Below are 21,084 nucleotides of genomic sequence, written 5' to 3'. Positions count from 1 at the left end.
TCAAAAATGCTGCTGAACTGGTCTCATTACATCAGATCATTTGCACTATTTAGAAAATTTGGACACGATGTCTAAATATTAGTTTCAAGATTTTATTTTCACTGTTCATATAAGATCAATATTTTGTGATGATACATTTACTCTAAAGGTTTTCTGCAGTATAAATTATTTGCATGTTTGGGGTGTACATTTATCTACATTTACGCAGTCCATGAGCTGGATTCTCTGGTCGCCAATGCCGAAATCGCATTCGGCGAACGGCTGGAGAATCCGAGTACCCGACCAAATCAGGAACGGCGCCGCTGTCACGATCTCCGACCCCTCCAAAGCGGCGTACTCCGAGAGTACGCCATGCCATGTATCGATGGCCTCAGGGCATTGCCTGCGGCCCGCCTCCAGATGCTCCGCCCCCAACAGCGTGGGTCGCGTGTGGCCTCACCCATTGGTAACTCAACGTGGCGGCTGCGGACTCAGTCCGGCGCCGCCACGGTCGGGGGAGGGCCGATCCGCGGGCAGGGGGGACATTATTCGGTGGCTGGGGTCACTGTGGGGGGTGGCCCGGGGCACGCAAGTCAGCCGATGGGGGGGGGGGGGGGGGGGGGGACTATTTCGCCGGCCGGGTCCGCGAGCGGCCTCCACCATGCAGCACGGCGCGGCCGCTGCAGAGGACCGCCGTGCACATGCGCGGCCACAGACCCGGCAATTCTCCGCGGCGTATCGGCAGCTAGAGTCGGGTGCTCTAGTCCCCAGCAAAACGGGGAATCGGTGGCCATTTTGCGCCAGTTCTTCTGGACATAGCCCCAGAATCGGAGTATCCAGCCCCATAATTTCTGCATGTAATATGTGCAAGGATAAAATGGAACCAGGAAATGTTAGACATATTGAACAGATCTGGTAACAATTGTTGGGAGAGAAACAGAATTAATGGGAGCGACTTTCCAGTCCTTCCCATCGGTGGGATCTTCTCGTCCTGTCAGTGGGATCTCTCCACTTAAGCCAAAGTCAACACCCGCTGTGGGTACCCCGGCGGCGGGATGGCGATCACCCAAATTGCCATGGACTTTGGCAGGATCAGAAGATCCCTGCCAGCGGCCAGTGGTGAGCCACCTCCTCCGATTTCCAAACTCCATGGTATCTTGTTGTAGTCTGAGGACTCTTGCTATGTTTCTGTTTCATGATTTGCTATTATGTATATTAGATGAATGACTGTGCTTTTCCCACCAGTTAGATAAAGTAGAGCCTGATGAGTCGGGGAAAGGAGTTTATCAGTTTAAAAATCTGAAAACCAAGTCTACATACTGTGTTACAGCAACATTCTTGTCAACAACAAATAAAAACACTAAAGATTCAAGAAAAATCTGTACAACTACCTCACCCCAAAATGCAGGTAAATAATATTTGGTTCCCTCGTGAATTATAATGAATAATCTATTTTTCACTTGGTAGTGTATTATTGTGGAAAAAAAGAGACAGAGGGTGCGATATAATTGAATTTGTTCTCAGTGTGGTGGCGAGCAGGAATTGCCGGGAGTTTCTCGATAACTGACCCGGCGAGGCCGTCACCGGTATCTAACATTAGTCGCTCCACTTAACGAGGCCCCAGGGGTTCACGCCACAAATGACTGTCATGTCGGCTGATTTGACGGACCGGGCTCGCCAGACACTCCCCCCACCCCACTGCTACCGAGGGGGAGTAGCACTTAAAACAATTCTGTCGAGCAAACCCAACATAGCATGCAACCATGCCACCAAGTTCAGCTCCAAAATTCGGTGATGCAGGCCTGGTCTGACAGTTGGACACAATGGAGCCAAGCCGGAGCACCCTGTTCCCCCAAAGGGCTTGCCAGGTCAGCCACAGGGCAGCCAGAGCCGCCTGGGGGGAAGTGGCTGGGCGGGGAGCGTGACCAAGAGGACCGTCACACTGGGTGGCGACCACAGAGGAGAGCCTGGAGCATGACGTCAGAACCCTGAGTGGTGGTGTTCTAGGCCTTTCCTAGTCAGTGGCGACCTCGGCTGAGCGCCTCGGCAGCATGTCCCAGTGACGGGTGGGGTGGGGGGGGGGCGTGCCCCTGACGCAGATGGCCCTTTCCGAGGTGCAGAGGAGCATGTACCAGTCTCAGGTGGGCATTGCCGAGGTGCAGAGGAGCATGTCCCAGCCTCAGGTGGGCATTGCCGAGGCACTGTGGAGCATGTCCCGATCACAGGGTGGTGTGTCCCAGACTCTGGGGGATGTGTCCCAGTCTCAGGTGAACCTTGCTGGGGCACTGCAGAGCATGCCCTGCTCACAGATGGACATCACTGAAGGTGCCGACACCATGGTGCAAACAATGGGGAGCTGCCAGGGCTGGCAGAGTCAGATGGCACATGGGAATCTGGAGCTCAGGCCAGCTGCCCCTCCATCCCGAGTTGACCCCCAGGGCCCTATGGGCACCAGTCGGGAGGAGGGAATGCTACGGACAAACCCAGAGCCTCCCGATGGGCTGGCGACACCATCCTCCAGCACCCCCGAAACTCCACCCCCGCCTCCCTGACAACCACGGGTCTCGGAGTCAGCATCCGGAACATGGTAGCATGGCAGGGCATGTTCCGCCATCGAGTGTGCCAGGACCCCCTAGCCTCAAGGACCCCAAGGATGCCTGCCAAGGGCATCAAAGGCCAGGGGAACGTGATAAGCAGCAGGATGCCTCCACCTCTGATGTGCATCCTGGGGAAACATCTAGATGTAGCCGGAGCTGCTTCCATTATGGTACAGATGATCCAGGGAATGGCAAGGCGACCCGCAGGCGCTGGGACACCCACCCATCGGTGGTGCCTCCCCCCCCCACCCCCACACCCCCCATCCACCCCGTTTCGCGAGAACTGATACTGCAACCCCAGTGTCTCCGGGCTCACTGCCTGGGTTCAAAGATGGCTACTCACCTCCTCTGATCCCCACAGCAGCTACTCTGACAGCTTCATGTTTTTAAAAAGGTGAACTAAGTGGCGCCCATGTGACTACTTGCTGGGGAGGCTGTTAGATCAAGGGAGGCCATTAGATAGGGGGTATTTCCTGCCAACGGTATGCAGATTGACTTTAATTGGTATTTATTGGTTTCTCGCCACGCCATGGCAGAATCCTGATCTCGCCAACGGTAGCGTGCTGGTCAGATCGCAAACCGTTCCGCACCCAGTGCAATTCCCGATTTTCAGCCACTCCCATTATCTAATGGCCGTGTCACGCTCAAGCGTGAGTGCCACTGGTAAATTGCGCCCACACTGTCAAAACTTTACCTCGTGCACTCATTTGCATAAAAAAACAAATGTCAAGGAGAACAACAATCAAAACTGCATGAGAACAGGGTGCTGATTGGTTGGCTCTTGGTGCCAGCTGCAAATCAAATCCCAGCTGCTGGAGATGGCCCATGAGTGATCAGGCCGCCTGACTGATGCAACCATCAATTCACTCGCAGACAGGTGGAGAAGTAAACCATGGGTTTAATCAGCTTAGAACTGAGCCTGCCTGTTTCCGGTACAACACTGAAGGCGGCCCCACAGGTCAGCAGCTCTTATACTTCCTGTAAAGGGGGTGGAGCCATGGGCGAGCCCTTACATGCCCGAACATATCCCCTGTGGGTGAAGCCACAAAATGGCCCATAGGTAGAGCCCACAGGGTTAATAACATAACACAGTGCACTGGTGAATTATCAGTAATTATACATTCACCACATTCACGCCCTGTTTAAAAATGAAGTCCGGCGGGGGTGACGGGCTCATAGATTCAGTCGGTCCGGTGCCCGGATCGTACGTTGCCACCACCGAAGCACTGGTGTTGCAGCCGCTTTGGATGGCTGTGGAAGTGGGTCCGGAGCGGGCACAGGCGTGGACTCCGGGAGCGGCTCTTCCGGAGCTTCATTCCTGTGGACCGGTGCGGCTGGTGGGAGGGAGCGCGTGAACCATATAGGGGTGGGGGCGCTGAACATGGGAGGTTGGACGGGACATAGTGTGGGGGATGCAGTAGTGGGAGTGGTGTTTGAGCCTGCGGGCGCCAGGTCCTGGACGGAGATGGTATCTTGCCGGCCATCGGGGTGTTCGACGTACGCATAGTGTGGGTTGGAGTGCAGGAGCTGGACCCTCTCTACCAGGGGGTCGGTCTTATGGCTCCGAACATGTTTTCGGAGGAGGACTGGACCCGGTGTCATCAGCCAGGGCAGAAGCGAGGCCCCTGAGGTAGCTCCCCTAGGGAAAACAAACAAACGATCACGAGGAGTCTGGTTTGTGGCCGTGCAAAGGAGGGACCTAATAGAGTGGAGCGCATCGGGGAGGACCTCCTGCCAGTGAGAAACTGGGAGATTCCTGGACCGCAGGGTCAGTAGGACGGTCTTCCAGACCGTCGCGTTCTCCCCCTCCACCTGCACATTTCCCCTGGGGTTATAACTGGTGGTCCTGCTCGAGGCGATGCCCTTACTGAGCAGGTACTGATGCAGTTCGTCGCTCATGAACGACGAGCCCCTGTCGCTGTGGACATTACTGAGGAAACCAAACAGGGTGAAGACACTATGCAGGGCTTTAATGACAGTGGGGGTGGTCATATCAGGGCAGGGGATGGCAAACGGGAAGCGGGAGAACTCATCTATGATGTTACGGAAGCACGTGTTGCGGTTATTGGAGGGGAGGGGCCCTTTGAAATCGATACTGAGGCGTTCAAAGGGCCGGGATGCCTTTACCAGGTGGGCCTTATCTGGTCGATAGAAGTGCGGTTTACACTCCGTACAGATTTGGCAGTCTCTGGTTATAGCTCTGACCTCCTCGGTGGAGTAGGGCAGGTTGAGGGCCTTGATGTAGTGGGCGAGCTGGGTGACCCCCGGGTGGCAGAGGTCATCGTGGATAGCCTGTAGTTGGTCATCTTGCACACTGGCACATGTGCCGTGGGACAGGGCATCTGGGGGCTCGTTGAGCTTCCCAGGACGATATACTATATCGTAGTTATAGGTGGAGAGTTCGATTCTCCACCTCAAGATCTTATCATTCTTGATCTTGCCCCGCTGTGTATTGTCAAACATGAAGGCAACCGATCGTTGGTCGGTGACGAGGGTAAACCTCCTACCAGCGAGGTAGTGCCTCCAGTGCTGCACGGCTTCCACGATGGCTTGGGCTTATTTTTCGACTGAGGAGTGTCGAATTTCATGGGTGGTGAGGGTGCGTGAAAAAAATGCTACCGGTCTGCCTGCTTGGTTGAGGGTGGCGGCGAGAGCAACCTCTGAGGCGTCGCTCTCCACCTGGAAGGGGACGGACTCGTCCACTGCGCGCATCGCAGCTTTGGCGATGTCCGCCTTGATGCAATTGAAGCCCTGGCGAGCCTCGGCTGCCAGTGGAAAGAGGGTGGCCTTAAATAGTGGGCGGGCTTTGTCCACATACTGGGGGACCCACTGGGCGTAATACGAGTAAAATCCAAGGCACCTCTTCAGGGCCTTGGGACAGTGAGGGAGAGAGAGTTGTAGGAGGGGGCGCATACGGTCAGGGTCGAGCCCTAGGACCCCGTTTTCCACGACGTAGCCGAGGATGGCTAGCCTGGTTGTGCGGACAACGCATTTCTCCTTGTTATAGGTGAGGTTGAGTTTTTGGGCGGTTTGGAGAAATCGGTGGAGGTTGGCGTCGTGGACCTGCTGATCATGGCTGCAGATGGTGATATTGTCCAAGTACAGAAACGTGGCCCGCAGCCCATACTGGTCCACCATTCGATCCATCGCTCATTGGAATACCAAAACCCCGTTCGTGACGCCAAAAGGGACCCGGAGGAAATGGAAAAGGTGGCCGTCTGCCTCAAATGCCGTGTAGCGGCGGTCCTCCGGGCGGATTGGGAGCTGGTGGTATGCAGACTTCAGATCCACCGTGGAGAACACGCGGTAGTGCCCGATCTGATTTAACATGTCTGCAATCCGGGGATGGGGGTACGCATCGAGCTGCGTAAACCGGTTAATGGTCTGGCTGTAATCAACCACCATCCGGAACTTTTCCCCGGTCTTGACGACCACCACATGAGCTCTCCAGGGGCTATTGCTGGCCTCTATGACCCCCTCCCGCAAGAGACGCTGGAACTCGGACCTAATGAACGTCCTGTCCTGCATGCTATACCGCCTGCTTCTGGTGGCTACTGGCTTGCAATCGGCGGTGAGGTTTGCGAAGAGGAATGGGGGGGAAGGGGGGGTCGAATTTTAGGGTCGCGAGGCTGCATATGGTGAGCGGGGGCAGAGGCCCCCCCGAATTTAAGAGTTAGGCTCCTGAGGTTGCACTGGAAGTCGAGTCCCAAAAGGAGAGGAGCGCAGAGGTCTGGGAGCACATATAGTTGAAAATGAGCGTACTCAGCGCCCTGTATCGCTCGGGTTGCAGTAGTGCACCCTTCGATTTGCACCGAGTGCGACCCAGAGGTGAGGGATATGGTTTGTTGCGTCGGGAATATTGGGAGGAACAGCGTCTTACCATGTCCGGGTGAATGAAGCTCTTTGTGCTCCCGGAGTCGAATAGGCAAAGTGTCTCGTACCCGTTAACCCGGACGGCCATCATGGAGCTCCGGAGGTGCACAGGTCGCGATTGGTCCAGGGTGACCGCGCTGAGGTGTGGGTAGCCGGCGGCGTGATTGGCGGTGCTGGGATGGTCCCGCGATGGCTGTCCGTGTAGGTCGTATGCGTGAGCGGCGTAGCAGATGGCGGCCAAGATGGCGGCCCCCGTTGGTCGAGTGTGGCGGGCGGTGAGGACGATGGCGGCCCCCATGGATCGCATATGGCCGGCCGCGTGGGGGAGGATGGCCAAGATGGCGGCCCCCATGAGTCGCACATGTTATGCGGAGGCGGAGGCGGCAGACACACTGCCCCCTTACGGGGTCTGCGGGCTTGTGAGTCTGTGGATCGGGTCTGTGAGTTTGAGTTCTTAGACCTGGCCAGGCAGACCTTGGCGAAGTGTCCTTTACGCCCGCAGCTGCTGCAGTTCGCATTGCGGGCCGGGCAGTGCAGTCGGGGGTGTTGGGACTGGCCGCAAAAGTAGCAGGGTAGCCCCCCATGATGGGCGGGCGGCCGCGCGGCACAGGCCTGGGGTAGTCTCGGGTCGGGGGCCCACGAGGGGGTGCGTGTTCGGCCGGGAATGCAGTAAGGCTCTGAAAAGCGGCCTCCAGAGAGGTAGCCAATTTTACCGTGTCGTCCATGTCCTGGGCCCCGAGCAGGTGCTGTCTCACATAGTTCGATCGGACCCCCGCCACGTAGACGTCTCGGACGGTGAGCTCCATGTGCTGAGTGGCCGTAACGGCCTGGTAGTTACAGTTACGCGCAAGGGCTTTGAGGTCGCGTAGGTAATCATCTAGCGACTCCCCGGAGCGCTGGCGGTGAGTGGTGAAGACGTGTCGCGCGTATACCTCGTTCACAGGCCGCACATAGAGGCGTTCGAGTAGTGCGAGAGCCTCTGTATAGGAAGCAGCTTCGTCGAGCTGGACAGAAATGCGATGGCTCACCCGTGCGTGGAGGAGGCCCAGCTTCTGTTCGTCAGTGACGGATGGCGTAGACGACACGGCGAGATAGGCCTTGAAGCACCAAAGCCAATGTGAAAAAAATTATTTTGCCTCCGCGGCCTGTGGATCGAGTTCCAGTCTGTCAGGTTTGAGGGCTGATTCCATAGTAGTATTTTAAGCTGATTAAATTGATGCGACCATCAATTCACTCGAAGACACGTGGAGAAGTAAACCGTGGTTTTAATCAGCTTAGAACTGAGCCTGCCTGTGACCGGTCCAACACTGAAGGCGGCCCCGCAGTTCAGCAGCTCTTATACTTCCTGTAAAGGGGGTGGAGCCATGGGCAGAGCCCGTACATGCCCCAACATATCCCCTGTGGGTGAAGCCACACAATGGCCCATAGGTAGAGCCCACAGGGTTAATAACATTACACAGTGCACTGGTAAATTATCAGTAATTATACATTCACCACACTGACATCTCCCTCACTGCTGGTAAAATTGCAGCAGAGGAGATCGCGGGTGGGCGGGCTTCAGCAAACACCCAATTTTGCGACTCCCCAGATTTTTGATTCAGATTTTTGGTCCTTTGACTGAAACCAAATCTGCCCATTTTTTGGAATTAAAAGTAATCCAGGACTTTGTACATAATGAACCGATTCAAAGTCACAAAATTTACAAGTAATCACTAAATGTAACATTACAACAAAACAATTGGACTATGTGTATATGAAATGGCTATAACGTTGGAGGTTATCTATCTTTCTACCCAGGGTTCATTCAATTTATGCCCCCAACAATGATCTGTACCCTAGACTAACTATGAACAATGGCAATCTACTCAAATTAGCATTTACAATAAAGCTAGCAGTGGAACTTGAATCAGAAGTAACTGTTTTGTTTCATTGTGGCATCTTTTGGATATCTTTTCCATTTATTTGCCTGGATGGAGGTTATAAATTTGTTGCCTGTGTTTTCTTCCTTCACAGACATACTGTGGATTGCACCTTTGATCGCAGTGCTAGTTTTCATTGCAAGTACAATTATCTGTAGTTTTGTGATTTGGATGCTGAAAGAATTTGCTCACCTGCACTTGACACAATCAAAACTTCCCAAATCCTTGGTACGTAAATTCCTTACTCCTCTATATTTGGTCATTAGGAAATGTTGTACTGGCCGAAATCTAACCAAATACAAAAACAGAGTTCATTTTGGGCGGGATTAGAGGGGTTGTTCCTGACATTTGTAACGGGTAACGCCCCGCCGAGGACGCACTCTGAAGCATTTCCTGCACCAAGAAGCTCCGTTTGTCCGACAAGTGGGCTCCTCAGTGAAGGAAGAGACCTAGGTGCCATTTTTAAATGGCGCCCTAATCTCTCGACCCCCCCCCCCCTCCCTCACAATGCCCCAACTCACTTTTTGGGGGAATCATCAAGCCCACACCTCTCCCATCCCACATGGGCAGGGCACCCCAGGGCCCGATCCCTGGCTTGGGCAAAATGGCACCCTGGCAGTGTCCCTGCCAACCTGACCGTGTCACCTGGGCTGCTTGGCGGTGCCTGGGTGCCATTGCCAGGATGTCACCCTGCCGAGATGCCAGCCACCCGGGGGCCTCCGATCGCCTGGGAGAAGACTTCCCCCACCGGCCCAAAGTGCAGGTAAGCCTGGGTTTGTGGGGACTGGTGCTAAACAGCGCCTGGCTGGGGTCTCCTCGGCAAGGCTGGTCGATCCTGGGAGCCAGTTCAATCTGGCGAAGGCAGAATACTCACTTAACTCGGTGACTCTGGGTCCCGATTGCAACGTCTCGCGAGATCTGGTTAGATCTCGGGAGGTGTAGCGACCTTTTGAAATCCCGCACCCCCCACCCCCCAAAACCCGGAAAAATCTTTTGCCTTATGAAAACTGCTGGCCAATCTGTTGGGGTGACAGCCCCGGGTACTCAGCTGTGCCAGGCTCAAGGGGTGGCCATTGCTGAACTGCAAGCAGCCTCTTGCCAAAGAGGGTTGATTATATGTTACTGGAATCCAGAATGAAGTAGATGAAGCAGTGTTCAAAGAGCATGTTTTGATGAATAGCTTCATTATTCTGCTGAGATTGGAATCTAATATGGCATCTGTGTCAGCTTGCACAACAAGAAAAACAGGCTTCCATGTGAATTTGCGATCCACACGGATACAAACAACTTGGCTCATGACATTGCACGGGTGCATGAGGAAATAAAAATCAAGCCAAACAATGCTGATGGTAGGTGTGGTAGTACCAGGTATTGCGGTACCTAAGAGGCTGATGACCATTGGTTAAACCCAGGAGTTTACCATTGGCTGCTGTTACATTGCTCCGCCCTGACAGGCGGAGTTTAAGAAACGGTGCCATCCCAGCAGCCTTCACTTTCTGTACCGAAGCTGCTGGGGAACAAGTTCTAGTAGATTAAAGCCTTCAGTTATGAAATCGCTTTGTATTGTGTGTAATTGATCGTGCATCAATTTAATCGACTAGACTTAAGCTGGAAGGATGGATCTCCGAATCAAACCGGAATGCCTTCAACTCAGCCCCCACGCGGAGAACTCGACTGCAATAGTTAAACACTGGCTGGCGTGCTTTAAGGGCTACCTCGAGACGGCCGGAGGCATCCCCTCAGAAGGACAGAAAATGCACCTCCTGTGCTCAAGGGTCAGCCCTGGGATCTACCTCCTTATCGAGGAGGCGGAGGACTATGATGCCGCGATCGAACTGCTAAAAGGACATTATATCCGCCCTGTAAATCAGGTCTACGCATGTCACCTGCTTGCAACTAGACGGCAAAGCCCCGGGGAATCATTGGAGGATTTCTACCGGGCGCCACTGGTGCTGGGCCGAAACTGTGGCTGCCCTAAAGTTTCGGGGAGCGAGCACACGGAACTTTTAATCAGGGATGCTTTCGTAGCAGGTATGAGCTCCTCAGATATCCGCTGAAGACTCCTAGAAAAGGACACCCTGGGACTTTGAGAGGCACGGGCCCTGGCAGGGTCCATGGACGTAGCCTACAAAAACGTGCAGACCTATGCGCCCGACCGCGAGGCGGCCCCCTGGGCTGCGTGGCACCCTGCAGCGGCAGCCCCACAGACCTTCCCCCTGACTCCGCAGGCCTGCGCTACGAGACGGGCCGCTAACGCCACCGGGCCCCGCTGTTTCTTCTGCGGGCAGGCGAATCATCCCCGCCCGCGCTGCCCGGCCCGCACTGCCGCCTGCAAAGGCTGCAAAGGCTGCGGCAAGAAGGGCCACTTTGTGGGGGTCATGGCCGCGGTCTTCAGCGACTCCGGACCGCCACAGCAACCCCCCCTTCAGGCCCGACCGGCCAGTGCTCACCGCCACCCCCCTATCCTAGGGCCACGTGCGACCCACGGGCATGGCCATCTTGGCCCCCGGACACCACGCTGGATTGGTGGGCACCGCCATTTTGACCATTCCCACCGCCATCTTGTACATCCGCGGACACCATGCGCGACCCATGGGTGACGCCATCTTGGATGGGGCCCCAGGCCCCCAGCACGGCCGACTACACGCTGCCCGATCAGAACTCGCAATTGCTTCATCTGGCCTCGGTGACACTGGAACAAAGTCGACCCCGGATACTCGCAACAGCTGCAATGACGGTCTTCATCAACGGCCAGGAGACGTCTTGCCTGATTGACTCTGGGAGCACGGAAAGCTTTGTTCACCCCGACACGGTAAGGCGCTGTTCACTTGTAACCCACCCTGTAAATCAAAGGATCTCCCTGGCCTCCGGGTCACACTTGTAGGAGATAAAGGGGTTCTGCCTAGCGAACCTCACTGTCCAAGGCAGGAAATTCGACAATTTCCGCCTGTATGTCCTGCTGCATCTCTGCGCGGCTACCCTCCTGGGGCTGGACTTCCAATGCAATTTGCAAAGCCTGACCGTTAAATTCGGCGGCCCCATACCCCCCACCTCACTGTCTGCGGCCTCGCGACCCTTAAGGTCGACCCGCCTTCCCTGTTTGCGAACCTCACCCCAGATTGCAAACCGGTCGCCACCAGGAGCAGGCGGTACAGTGCCCAGGACCGGACCTTCATCAGGTCAGAGGTCCACAGGCTACTGAGGGAAGGGGTCATTGAAGCTAGCAACAGTCCCTGGAGAGCTCAAGTAGTGGTGGTAAAGACCGGGGAGAAACATAGGATGGTCATTGACTACAGCCAGACCATCAACAGATTTACGCAGCTGGATGCGTACCCTCTCCCCCGTATAGACGACCTGGTAAACAGGATCGCACAGTACTCCACGGTGGATCTCAAGTCCGCCTACCACCAGCTACCCCTTCGTAATAGTGACCGCAGGTACACTGCCTTCGAAGCAGATGGGCGGCTCTATCAATTTTTAAGAGTTCCCTTTGGTGTCACTAATGGGGTCTCGGTCTTCCAGCGAGAGATGGAACGAATGGTTGACCGGTACGGCTTATGCTCAACGTTCCCGTATCTGGATAACGTCACCATCTGTGGCCATGACCAGCAGGACCACGACACCAACCTCCGCAAATTTCTCCAGACCGCGAAAATCCTTAACCTGACATACAATAAGGATAAATGCATGTTTAGCACCGACCGTCTAGCCATTCTAGGCTACGTAGTGTGAAATGGAGTTATAGGCCCCGACCCTGAGCGCATGCGCCCCCTCATGGAGTTCCCCCTCCCTCACTGCCCCAAGGCCCTGAAGCGCTGCCTCGGGTTTTTACGCACAGTGGGTCCCTAACTACGCAGACAAAGCCCAACCCCTAATCCAGTCCCCAACCTTTCCCCTGTTGACGGAGGCCTGCCAGGCCTTCAGCCGCATCAAAGCAGACATTGCAAAGGCCACGAAGCACGCCATCGACAAGTCCCTCCCCTTCCAGGTCGAGAGCGATGCGTTCGACGTAGCTCTGGTGGCCACCCTCAACCAAGCGGGCAGGTCCGTGGCTTTCTTCTCCCATACCCTCCATGCTTCCAAAATTCGCCATTCCTCGGTCGGAAAAGAGGCACAAGCCATAGTAGAAGCTGTGAGACATTGGAGGCATTACCTGGCCGGCAGGAGATTCACTCTCCTCACGGACCAACAGTCGGTTGCCTTCATGTTCGATAATGCACAGCGGGGCAAGATTAAAAACGACAAGAACTTGCGGTGGAGGATAGAACTCTCCACCTTCAACTACGAGATTGTGTACCGTCCGGGGAAGCTAAACGAGCCTCCTGATGCCCTGTCCCGCGGTACTTGTGCCACTGCAAAGTGGACCGCCTCCGAGCCCCCCACGAGGACCTCTGCCACCCGATGGTCACTCATTTCTTCCACTTCATCAAGACCCGCAACCTGCCCTACTCCATCGAGGAGGTCAGGACAGTCACCAGGGACTGCCAAATCTGCGCAGAGTGCAAACCGCACTTCTACCGGCCAGAGAGGGCGCACCTGATAAAGCCTTCCTTTTCCTTTGAACACCTCAGCATGGATTTCAAAGGCCCCCTCCCCTCCACCGACCGCAACACGTATTTCCTGAATGTGATTGACGAGTACTCCCGGTTCCCATTCGCCATCCCTGACCCAGACATGACCACAACCACCGTCATCAAGGCCCTCCAGGGTATCTTTACACTGATCGGTTTCCCCGCGTACATACACAGTGATAGGGGGCCCTCCTTTATGAGCGACGAACTGCGTCAATTCCTGCTCAGCAAGGGCATCGCCTCGAGCAGGACGACCAGTTACAACACCCGGGGAAACGGACAGGTGGAGAGGGAGAACGGAATGGTCTGGAAGACTGTCCTACTGGCCCTTCGGTCCAGTAATCTCCCAGTCTCCCGCTGGCAAGAAGTCCTCCGGATGGCCCTCCACGCCATCCGGTCGCTGCTCTGTGCAACCACAAGTCAGACACCTCATGAACGTCTCCTTGTTTTCCCCAGGAAGTCCTCCTCCGGGACCTCGCTCCCAACCTGGCTAGCGACACCCGGACCCATCCTGCTTCGGAAGCACGTGCGGGCGCACAAGTCAGACCCGTTGGTCGAGAGGGTCCACCTGCTGCACGCTAACCCCCAGTATGCCTACATGGCGTTCCCTGACGGCCAGCATCGACGGTCTCCGATCGGGACCTGGCATCCGCCGGAACCCCACGCGCACCCGAACCATTAGCCCCCCCCCCCCCCCCCCCCCCCTCCCCCCCACCCCCACAGCACCTCACTGGAGAGTCAGTACTCCTGCCGCTCCTGCCTAGGCCCGCCCACCCACCGATGCCCCCTACAGGCCCCCCCCCCCGTGTCAACCGTTTGCCCCAACAGCGCTGCCTAGGGGTGACAAAGCTGCCAGAGAGGCCGAAACCACGCTCCCGGAGTCGCAACCACCAGGACCCCCACCAGAATCACCACCGAAGTCCAGACGCTCCAGAAGGACGACCAGGCCACCCGATCGACTGATTACTTCGCTGTGACTTTAACTGTGAACGAACACTTTGTAAACATTCTCGACAGCACGGTACCTCCATACCTGATCATACCATGTTAAAGGCGACTGTTACCACTGGCCACCACCCCCACCGGTCTCTTTTTTAACATGGGGTGAATGTGGTAGTACCAGGTATTACGGTACCTAAGAGGCTGATGACCATTGGTTAAACCCAGGAGTTTACCATTGGCTGTTGTTACGTAGCTCCGCCCTGACAGGCGGAGTGTAAGAAACGGTGCTGTCCCAGCAGCCTTCACTTTCTGTACTGAAGCTGCTGGGGAACAAGTTCTGGTAGATTAAAGCCTTCAGTTATGAAATCCCTTCGTCTTGAGTGTAATTGATCGTGCATCAGTAGGGCATTCGAGGAATTTAGCCCAGTGACGTTGAAGGAACATTAAACGTAGTGAGCAAATTTCTGATCATTAGGACTAGCCAGCCAATGAGTGTCGTGGCTGGAGATGCTTTCAGAGATAGAAAAGGTGCAAAGTGATTCTGAAGAGAAGGAAAATCATTTACAATTTGAGGTGTCAGATTATCATCAACATTTTCAATGAGCTGGAGTTTAATAACCATAGAATCTATGACTCCCACATCCCAAGAATGAATAAAAGAGAATCCCTACAGTGCAATGTAGTACATTGGGGCAGCACGGTAGCACAGTGGTTAGCACAGTTTCTTCACAGTTCCAGAATCCCAGGTTCGATTCCCGGCTTGGGTCACTGTCTGTGTGGAGTCTGCACATTCTCCCTGGGTTACGGGGATACGGTGGAGGCGTGGGCTTAAGTAGGGTCAGCTTTCCAAGAGCCGGTGCAGACTCGATGGGCCGAATGGCCTCCTTCTGCATTGTAACTTCTATGATCTATGAAAGATAGTAAGCTGGCCAGGAGATATTAGGCCCAACAGCTACTAGGGTGGGATTACCCTGACTGGATTGATGGGGGAGGGGTTTAGGTCTGTAGCATGTATAATTTTGAATGGGTTCTCCGTCTGGAAGCCGGGCTGAGTGACGGGTTTGGCTCTTTGGGATGGTGAACACTGGAGAAGAGGCAGCAGTTCCAGGGCAGATCCCGTTCCTGAGATGGAGATTTCAAGGTTGGAATGGGGGGATGACGGCACAACATAATTTGGAGGGCTGATCACGGTGAGCGATTGGAGGTTTTGGGGGTGCTGCTGATTGAGGCAGGGTGGGGAGGGCAATGATGGCATGAGTGGATGCTTAGGGGCTGATGATCTTGGAGGTCACTGATAATAAAGGGGTGTTTGATGAGTTTTGGTAGATGTCTGACGGGGTGGAGGATTGCGGGGAGGGCTAGTGATGTGTGAGGGAGCAAGAATAGTGGGCAGCCAGGTGATTACAGCGTGAGGTGGTATTTGAAGGAGTGGGGTGGGGTCGGTTATAGAGCATGGTGAGGTGAGTGATCGCTCTCTCATACCTGGTTTCCCATGTTTTACTTTGTTGCTTGACCAGGGAGGTGCTGGCTGCTGTCTATAATGCCCTACACTGGACCCTGGATCACTGAGGCACCCTGGTCACAGGTGGCTGATAACATAAGAACATAAGAACTAGGAGCAGGAGTAGGCCATCTGGCCCCTCGAGCCTGCTCCACCATTCAATGAGATCATGGCTGATCTTTTGTGGACTCATCTCCACTTTCTGGCCTGAACACCATAACCCTTAATCCCTTTATTCTTAAAAAAACTATCTATCTTTATCTTAAAAACATTTAATGACGGAGCCACTACTGCTTCACTGGGCAAGGAATTCCTTGGATTCACAACCCTTTGGGTGAAGAAGTTCCTCCTAAACTCAGTCCTAAATCTACTTCCCCTTATTTTGAGGCTATGCCCCCTAGTTCTGCTTTCACCCGCCAGTGGAAACAACCTGCCCGCATCTATCCTATCTATTCCCTTCATAATTTTATATGTTTCTATAAGATCCCCCTCATCCTTCTAAATTCCAACGAGGACAGTCCCAGTCTACTCAACCTCTCCTCGTAATTAAACCCCTTCAGCTCTGGGATTAACCTAGTGAATCTCCTCTGCACACCCTCCAGTGCCAGGACGTCCTTTCTCAAGTAAGGAGACCAAAACTGAACACAATACTCCAGGTGTGGCCTCACTAACACCTTATACAATTGCAGCGTAACCTCCCTAGTCTTAAACTCCACCCCTCTAGCAATGAAGGACAAAATTCTATTTGCCTTCTTAATCGCCTGTTGCACCTGTGAACCAACTTTTTGTGACTCATGCACTAGCACACCTAGGTCTCTCTGCACAGCAGCATGTTTTAATATTTTATTTAAATAATAATCCCTTTTGCTGTTATTCCTACCAAAATGGATAACCTCACATTTGTCAACATTGTATTCCATCTGTCAGACCCTAGCCCATTCACTTAGCCTATCCAAATCCCTCTGCAGGCTTCCAGTATCCTCTGCACTTTTTGCTTTACCACTCATCTTAGTGTCGTCTGCAAACTTGGAGACATTGCCCTTGGTCCCCAACTCCAAATCATCTATGTAAATTGTGAACAATGGTGGGCCCAACACTGATCCCTGAGGTACACCACTAACTACTGATTGCCAACCAGAGAAACACCCATTAATCCCCACTCTTTGCTCTCTATTAATTAATCCTCTATCCATGCTACTACTTTCCCCTTAATGCCATGCATCTTTTTCTTATGTAGCAATCTTTTGTGTGGCACCTTGTCAAAGGCTTTCTGGAAATCCAGTTATATCACATCCATTGGCTCCCCGTTATCAACCGCACTGGTAATGTCCTCAAAAAAGTCCACTAAATTAGTTAGGCACGATCTGCCCTTTATGAACCCATGCTGCGTCTGCCCAATGGGACAATTTCCATCCAGATGCCTCGCTATTTCTTCCTTGATGATAGATTCCAGCATCTTCCCCACTACCGAAGTTAAGCTCACTGGCCTATAATTACCCACTTTCTGCCTACCTCCTTTTTTGAACAGTGGTGTCACGTTTGCTCATTTCCAATCCGCCGGGACCACCCCAGAGTCTAGTGCATTTTGGTAAATTATCACTAGTGCATTTGCAATTTCCCTAGCCGTCTCTTTTAGCACTCTGGGATGCATTCCATCAGGGCCAGGAGACTTGTCTACCTTTAGCCCCATTAGCCTGCCCATCACTACCTCCTTATTGATAACAATCCTCTCAAGGTCCTCACCTGTCAGCCTCATTTCCATCAGTCACTGGCATGTTATTTGTAACTTCCACTGTGAAGACCGACCCAAAAAAACCTGTTCAGTTCCTCAGCCATTTCCTCATCTCCCATATTTAAATCTCCCTTCTCATCCTCTAAACGACCAATATTTACTTTAGCCACTCTTTTTTGTTTTATATATTTGTAGAAACTTTTACTATCTGTTTTTATATTCTGAGCAAGTTTACTTTCATCATCTATCTTACTCTTCTTTATAGCTTTTTTAGTAGCTTTCTGTTGCCCCCTACAGATTTCCCAGTCCTCTAGTCTCCCACTAATCTTTGCTACTTTGTATGCTTTTTCCTTCAATTTGATACTCTCTCTTATTTCCTTAGATAGCCACGGTCGATTTTCCCTCCTTCTACCATCCTTCCTTTTTGTTGGTATAAACCTTTGCTAAGCACTGTGAAAAATTGCTCGGAAGGTTCTCCACTGTTCCTCAACTGTTTCACCATAAAGTCTTTGCTCCCAGTCTACCTTAGCTAGTTCTTCTCTCATCCCATTGTAATCTCCTTTGTTTCAGCACAAAACACTAGTGTTTGATTATACCTTCTCACCCTCCATCTGTATTTCAAATTCCACCATATTGTGATCGCTCCTTCCGAGAGGATCCCTAACTATGAGATCCTGAATCAATCCTGTCTCATTACACAGGACCAGATCTAGGACCGCTTGTACCCTCGTAGGTTCCATTACATACTGTTCTAGGAAACTATCGCGGATACATTCTATAAACTCCTCCTCAAGGCTGCCTTGACCGACCTGGTTAAACCAATCGATATGTAGATTAAAATCCCCCATGATAACTGCTGTACCATTTCTACATACATCAGTTATTTCTTTGTTTATTGCCTGCCCCACCATAATGTTACTATTTTGTGGCCTATAGACTACTCCTATCAGTGACTTTTTCGCCTTACTATTCCTGATTTCCACCCAAATGGATTCAACCTTATCCTCCATAGCACCGATGTCATCCCTTACTATTGCCCGGATGTCATCCTTAATTAACAGAGCTACACCACCTCCCTTACCATCCACTCTGTCCTTCCGAATAGTTTGATACCCTTGGATATTTAACTCCCAGTCATGACCATCCTTTAACCATGTTTCAGTAATGGCCACTAAATCATAGTCATTCACTATGATTTGCGCCATCAACTCATTTACCTTATTCCGAATACTTTGAGCATTCAGGTAAAGTACACTTATGTTTTTTTTTTTACCTCTGTTCTGAATCTTAACACCTCGACCAGTAATCTCTCCTATGCTATATTTCCTCTTAACTTTTCTCCTAATTTTCCTTGTCGTTGAACCCATATCTTCATGTAACAACCTGCCACGTCGCTTACCATTAATGTTTTTACTTCCCGTTTTATTCCTTTTAGTATTCCTGGTCCTATTCACTGAGCTCCCCTCAGCCACTGTACCTTGCACTGTCGCCCTTTTTGATTTTTGACTATGACTTCTCTGCCTTACACTTTCCCCCTTACTGCCTTTTGTTTCTATCGCTGTTTTACTACCTTCCAACTTCCTGCATCGTTTCCCATCCCCCTGCCACATTAGTTTAAACTCTCCCCAACAGCTCTAGCAAACACTAGGACATCAGTTCCAGTCCTGCCCAGGTGCAGACCGTCCGGTTTGTACTGGTCCCACCTCCCCCAGAACCAGTTCCAATGCCTCAGGAATTTGAATCCCTCCCTCTTGCACCATCTCTCGAGCCACGCATTCATCCTATCTATCCTGACATTCCTACTCTGACTAGCTCGTGGCACTGGTAGCAATCCTGAGATTACTACCTTTGAGGTCCTACTTTTTAGTTTAACTCCTAACTCCCTGAATTCAGCTTGTAGGACCTCTTCCCGTTTTTTACCTATATCGTTGGTGCCTATGTGCACCACGACAGCTGGCTGTTCACCCTCTCCCCCCCCAGAATGTCCTGCAGCCGCTCCGAGATATCCTTGACCCTTGCACCGGGGAGACAACATACCATCCTGGAGTCTTGATTGCGTCCGCAGAACTGCCTGTCTATTCCCCTTATGATTGAGTCCCCTATCACTATATCCCTGCCATTGTTCTTCCTGCCCATCTGTGCAGCAGAGCCAGCCACTGTGCCATGAACCTGGCTGCTGCTGCCTTCCCCTGGTGAGCCATCTCCCTCAACAGTATCCAAAGCAGTATACCTGTTTTGCAGGGAGATGACCGTAGGGGACACCTGTACTACCTTCCTACTCTTGCTCTGTCTTTTGGTCACTCATTTTCTATCTCCCTCAGTACCTTTCACCTGCGGTGTGACCAACTCGCTAAACGTGCTATCCACGACATCCTCAGATTCGCGGACGCGCCAAAGTGAGTCCATTCGCAGCTCCAGAGCCGTCAAGCGGTCTAACAGGAGCTGCAACTGGACACACATCTTGCATGTGAAGGAGCCAGGGACTGTGGACGTGTCCCTGAGCTCCCACATCGCACACGAGGAGCATGACACGGGTCTGAGATCTCCTGCCATGTCTTAAACCTTCGGTTAACTTCAACAACTACAATTTCCAAAAAAAAGCAACGAAGAGAAAATAAATAAATATACCAATGAAAAGAAAAAGAAAACAGAAAAGCTACTTACCTGTCACTTACCAGGAATAAAAAGCACTTCCTCCCCACCCAGCTTCGAATTCCCACCTAAATTCAAATTTCCAAACTCACTCTTTGCTGTCTCATTCTGGCTGTGTCTTCTCTGGCTCACTGGGAGAACTCACTGGGAGTGAGTTACAAGTATAATGGTAGGGGATTTCAGGTTGGAGTCGTTGCGTAGGGTGGGGTGGTTGACAACATTGGAGCGGGCTCTCAATGGGTTCCCAGGTGCCAGGTTCCACATCAGACACTGAATACTTTTGAATGAGAGACCCCCCCCCCCACTCCCCCTCCCCCACCCACCTCCCTCGCACACACACTTTGTCCAGGGTTTACTTCTTGGCCTTCTCACGTGGCAAGTCCTCTGCCTGCCCTTGTTGGGTACCAGCGATGGGCCTGGCAGTGGAGTGGGATGGCCTTCCTGCTATTGTCTTAATTGGAGCCAAAGCTTGAAAATGTTAGGGTTCCCACCTGCCATCCTCCTGCCTGATTAAATGCTCTCTCCCAGCCACCAATCATGCCCCAAGGTAGAGCATTAAACTCTACACTCTGTGTCCTCCTGACCACTTGCTTTCCCACCCATCTTTGCATCATTTGAAAATTTGGCTGTAAATACTCAGTCGCTTCATCTAAGTCATTGATATAGATTGTAAACAGTTATGGCCCCAGCATTGATCACTGTGACACTCCACTATTTACAGAGTGCTAAACTGAAAGTGATCCATTTATCCGAGTTGCTGTTTGCTAGCTCATCTTTTCTCCATATTAAGATATAATCTCCACGTGATGAACTCTTATCCTATGCTGGCATCTTTTAGAATGCCTTTTGGAAATAGAAATACATGATAAAGGATTAGAGTGGACATGAGGAAAAACCTTTTCACCCAGTGAGTGGTGGATGTCTGGAATTCACTGCCTAAGTTGGTGGTCGAGGCTGAAACGTTCAACTCATTTAAAAAACACCGCGATCTCCACCTGCAGTGCTGTAACCTGTGAGGCTGAGGACCAAGTGTTGGAGAGTGGGATTAAAATGAGCAGTGGCATGGTGGCCCAGTGGTTAGCACTGCTGCCTCTCAGCGCCAGGGTCCCGGTTTCAATTCTGGCCTTGGGTGACTCTGGAGTTTGCACGTTCTCCCTGTATCTACGTGGGGTTCCTCCGGGTGCTTCCATTTCCTCCTGCAGGCCAAAGATGTGCAGGTTAGTTAGATTGGCCATGCTAAAATGCTAAATTTCCCCTTTGTGTCTAAGGATGTGCAGGTTAGGTAATGGTAACTTTTCTATGGTTCTATGGTATCTAA

At 52.4% G+C, this 21,084-nt stretch overlaps 1 protein-coding gene across 3 annotated transcripts in view; it reads left to right on the top strand.

Moving 5' to 3' along the window:
• LOC140420969 (interleukin-20 receptor subunit alpha-like) overlaps positions 1–21,084 on the top strand; it is a 72,481-nt gene that overhangs the window by 47,215 nt on the left and 4,182 nt on the right. For all 3 annotated transcript variants that reach the window (XM_072505180.1, XM_072505179.1, XM_072505181.1), the window contains 2 exons: positions 1,225–1,387; positions 8,463–8,596. In XM_072505180.1, coding sequence (XP_072361281.1) covers positions 1,225–1,387; positions 8,463–8,596 — 297 coding nt within the window. The remainder of the gene's footprint in view (positions 1–1,224; positions 1,388–8,462; positions 8,597–21,084) is intronic.

The sequence above is a fragment of the Scyliorhinus torazame genome, chromosome 5, assembly GCF_047496885.1.
Source record: "Scyliorhinus torazame isolate Kashiwa2021f chromosome 5, sScyTor2.1, whole genome shotgun sequence".
Taxonomy (NCBI): Eukaryota; Metazoa; Chordata; class Chondrichthyes; order Carcharhiniformes; family Scyliorhinidae; genus Scyliorhinus; species Scyliorhinus torazame.
The sequence above is the reverse complement of the archived record's forward strand: the minus strand, read 5'-3'. Positions and strand labels throughout refer to the sequence as shown.